At 39.6% G+C, this 4,163-nt stretch overlaps 1 protein-coding gene across 1 annotated transcript; it reads right to left on the minus strand.

Annotated features, from left to right (window-relative positions):
• Positions 1-1,606: 1,606 nt before the first annotated feature.
• Positions 1,607-3,623, minus strand: LOC119332716 (pectin acetylesterase 5-like). Its single transcript, XM_037605870.1, has 9 exons — positions 3,549-3,623; positions 3,353-3,442; positions 3,108-3,232; positions 2,965-3,020; positions 2,664-2,722; positions 2,471-2,548; positions 2,236-2,341; positions 2,014-2,159; positions 1,607-1,858 (listed from the first exon to the last, which is right to left on the minus strand). Exons 2-9 carry the CDS (start codon positions 3,380-3,382, stop codon positions 1,748-1,750), a joined length of 711 nt encoding a protein of 236 aa, XP_037461767.1. The 5' UTR covers positions 3,383-3,442; positions 3,549-3,623; the 3' UTR covers positions 1,607-1,747.
• Positions 3,624-4,163: the final 540 nt, after the last annotated feature.

The following is a 4,163-nucleotide window of genomic DNA, read 5'->3' on the forward strand; positions in this document are numbered from 1 at the left end:
GTTGTCCAAATCCCGATATTGGGGTAAGCAAAATTGTTAAATTAATTAATGACTTCCTTTTTCAGTTGGTCATTCGCTTGCAATCAATGAAACATTAATACTAGTAATGTAGTTTCACATAGTTGAGTGAAAATAATCATGCATGACTGTGTTTATGATCAAATTTGATCTTCACAGGCATGGAAACTCGATATGGAGGAGAAGGGCATGCTCACGACATCATCAAAAGTCAGCTTGGAACCAAGGGCTACGAAAACGATATGCTCAGGCTAATGTTAGAGGCGTGCACACCACAGGACCACAGTCATGACCCACTTCTAAGAATGGATGACATCATAGATGAGTGCAATACCTTCCTCTTCACAGGCATGACACTAGCTCGGACATGCTTACATGGTCCATGTTCTTGTGGAGCACACATCCAATGGCAGCAAAATCTCAAGGAGGAAGTGATGAGAGGGTGTGGCAATGAGATTCCCACTGCCAAAATTCTCGACAAACTAAAGTTGCTCAACATGTTCCTACTAGAAACTCTTAGGTTATACGCCCCCGTTTCGGTCATTCAGAGGAAGGAGGGTTCAAATCTCAAGATCAGTGGCATCAAAGTGCCTCAAGGCACGCTCATGACGATCCCCATCTCAATGATACGTCATGACAAGGAGATCTAGGGAGAAGAAACATTTCAGGTAAGAAAGGGGTGACGAGGGCAGCAAAGCATCGAAATGGGTTCTCGTAATTTCTAGTGGACCAAGACCGTCCATTGGACAGAACTTCAGAATGATCAAGCCAAGGTCATGATTACTATGATTCTTCAAAGGTTCTCCTTCTCCTTATCTCCTAGGTACATCAATATCTCCATGGACGTGATCACTCTATGACCCAAGTTTGGTCTTCCCATGATCCTCAAGAGCCTAGAGATGTAGAGATAGATGTATGTGTTGGGTATAACACAATGTTTGTATTTATTCGGCTAGGCTGTCGTTTATGTAATCGATATGTTTACATAAGCTTTATCAACTCTTGTGTTCGGCTTGGAAAACCCCCATAAGTTCATCTTCATCGATGTTGCTATATGACTGATTTTGAATAACTTTCATACCAGAATACCTGTCATTAATGGTTCTAGTGGTTTTATTCTTCTCAATCAGGTTGTAGCATGTGTTTCTGATGCTCACGTCTTCAAGTTATGATTTGAAATCATGGATGGGCTGGCTATTCGATGGTGGTCTTTATGCTTTAGAATCTACCGTGCCAACATTTGACTTGCCACGTACAACATGTATTCACCAAGGTATCATGCTTTATTTTGATAAAAACCAAGATATCATGTGTATCTCATTCATTGCTTCAACGGCCACCTTTAGTAGCATGTCTTTAACCCTCATTCAATTTCACTCAGCATGGATATATCAAACGGCTAAGTGCGTCAAACTTAGATATATGAAAAATATGAAGCAACTTAGGTTTGCAAAACCATAAAAAATAATATATAGTGCAATCTCTCCCCACACACAAAAAACATAGTGCAATCAAAACCTCGTCAAACAACCATGCTTGGTATTTAATATATTTTTCTAGTATGGCAACAAACAGAAATTACGCTGGAACTCTCGGCTATTGTACAAACCCTAATGAATATTTCCATATGGTTATATATATCCAAAACCAAATCTCTTATTGTGCCAACTTTCTCTAGTTCACGTATAAACAAGGCCCTCAATTGTTGTTATATATAGTACCAATTAAATTAGGAAGGCAACTGGCTGCTGCATGTTGGGTTGCATGGATAGTCGCAATCGATCTCTTTTACTCTTTGGCCTCTGCTGAAGTGCCAATCTCCAACAGCTTGTGCGATCGTCTGATCGGCAGAATGAAAAGCAGAAGCTATCAATCCAAACTATAAACATGTATATGTTGCATCAAAGAAATAACTTCATAAATAATAGTGATGAATATTTTACATCCTAGATATCGAGATATTTGATTTAAACACACCCATAAAGAAGAGTCTACCTTATTTCCAAGCCTTGGGGAAATTGGTGAATCCCATGAGATTCTAAATGGTGTTTGGCAGTGGGTGAAGCACGAATCAATGAACAATCCCCACTCCTCCTTATCTTGGACGACTTTCAGATCACCCACCATTGTTCTCTTTAATCCTAGATGTAGAATGTTGTTCAGAAAACACGAACGCTAGTATTCCTACCCGATGCTAGAGAGAAAAGATGCACCCACCATGGAGGACTTCGATTTGTGTGGAATCACAGTCTCTGATGTTAGCCTTGCAAGTAAGCCATGACTTTTCAGGAGAGGATTCATCTGGTACTAGTACATTTTTTATCTACAGACCAACAAGGAGAATGTGTAAATATATAGCTAATTAGAACTTTTAGTCTAGACAGATGCATGCTTACAAGAGAAATGAATATAAGGAATTCATAAATATAAGGATCAGTTGACACTTAATTACCTGCCAAGAGTCATATCCAGAGTTGAGAATAAAAGTGGGGGTGCTGATGCTCTTAATAAGCTCAGAAGGAAAGAAACACTAGGAACATGCATTAAGTACGTCAGCAAATGATTCTGTTCAATTACTAGTGAGCAAGACACAAGAAAATCTGTGTGTGCAAGTAAACAATGGTTCAGGACTTCTAACTACGTACATCCAGTGGTTCCATCTTTGCCAGGCAGTCCTTGGGCAAAACTTTGCTAACATTTTGAAAGAAATTCGTCAGCAAAAAAAGACTCGGTGACAAACTGACAATGCATGAATGTTGGCATAAGTAGTAAACCACATATAAAGATAAAACAGAATAAAGGTTTTATATATCACATTACAGCCTTTCTAATATATAAAATGCAACACAAATTAGAAGAGGGCTAAACAAAAGGCTAGATCAATCATAGACTAAGAAATGTTTCTTTTCGGTTTAAAGTATTTGTCTCCCAAGCAGCTCACCTGGAGATGAACAACCCCATTGTACACGGACCGGATAAACCTTTCTCCGTGTATATCCTTTCTGCCGGAGAAAAGTAAGTAACACGTAAAAACATGTAAAGTGGAATAGCTAGTGACCAATATTTATTTAGTTCTAAGGTAGTCTTACTTGTCAAGAAAAAATCCAGCATCAGAAAAGCATTTAACTGCCACCTTCCGAGGAAAACGTGCACTAAAATCATCACAGTGCAGTAGTGTGGCTAAACCACCAGAAGAACAACCTGCAAGGAGGGCCTGATCGACGATGATATTTCACATGGTCAATTATCGTTCAAGAATCGCAACAAATATATGCTTATTGGTAGCTTAAGACACAACAACGTTGAAATATTGTAAATTGTTGTTATGTATGACCTGTTTAGCATTAGCAAGTCCTTTCTCCATGAGTTCGTCAATGATCGCTTCCCAAATGCGCAACCCTCTGAAGAATAGCCTGTTTCCATCCTAATAACACCATCCATTAAGTAACAGAACAATACAACATATCATTGTAATAAAATAAGTAAAGAGTGGAATATCAAATGAGAGCACAAAAAGAAAATAGCCCTACTTGATCTTCGTACTCCGCATCCCCAGAAAATGACGCCCCATCACAATACCGAACGAAAACTTTATTCCAGTTGTAGAAATCTAATTGATAATCATGTAAGTAATCAGAACTAGTGAAAGCTCGGCTGGCAAACATATTCAAGATAGGTAGGCGGCAATTAAGAAATGGAACTCAGGCCGATTAAAAGCTTTGATCAACAAAACTATGTAAGAATAACAGAACATTGCAGATTACCAGAATTTTGGCTCTGGTCATTGCTGAAAATTCCAGCATACTGCACTGCTTCCATGAAGTTAGATGAACCAAGCGCGGATTTTGTGTGCTTCGAACAAGCCTCAACGGTGCTGCACCACCCTCCTCCCTGGGAAACACCGTATTTACTCGCTGGTCTGAAATAGATTATATATTTCTACCTTTTGCATGGTGTTTAATTAGTAAGCGACGTTTACCATCAATCTTGGTGTAGATATGCGAATGAAAAGTACACCAAGTAAATTAAAAAATGTAAGTAAATTTGTATTAACTGGCGGTTAAACATGGATAGAGAGTCCCCTCTCTCGCGCTAGGGTTCCCCCGCTCCCCTCCCGCCGCCGCCGGCCCCGCCCCCCCGCCTCC

This window comes from Triticum dicoccoides, chromosome 7A, assembly GCF_002162155.2.
Source record: "Triticum dicoccoides isolate Atlit2015 ecotype Zavitan chromosome 7A, WEW_v2.0, whole genome shotgun sequence".
Classification (NCBI taxonomy): Eukaryota; Viridiplantae; Streptophyta; class Magnoliopsida; order Poales; family Poaceae; genus Triticum; species Triticum dicoccoides.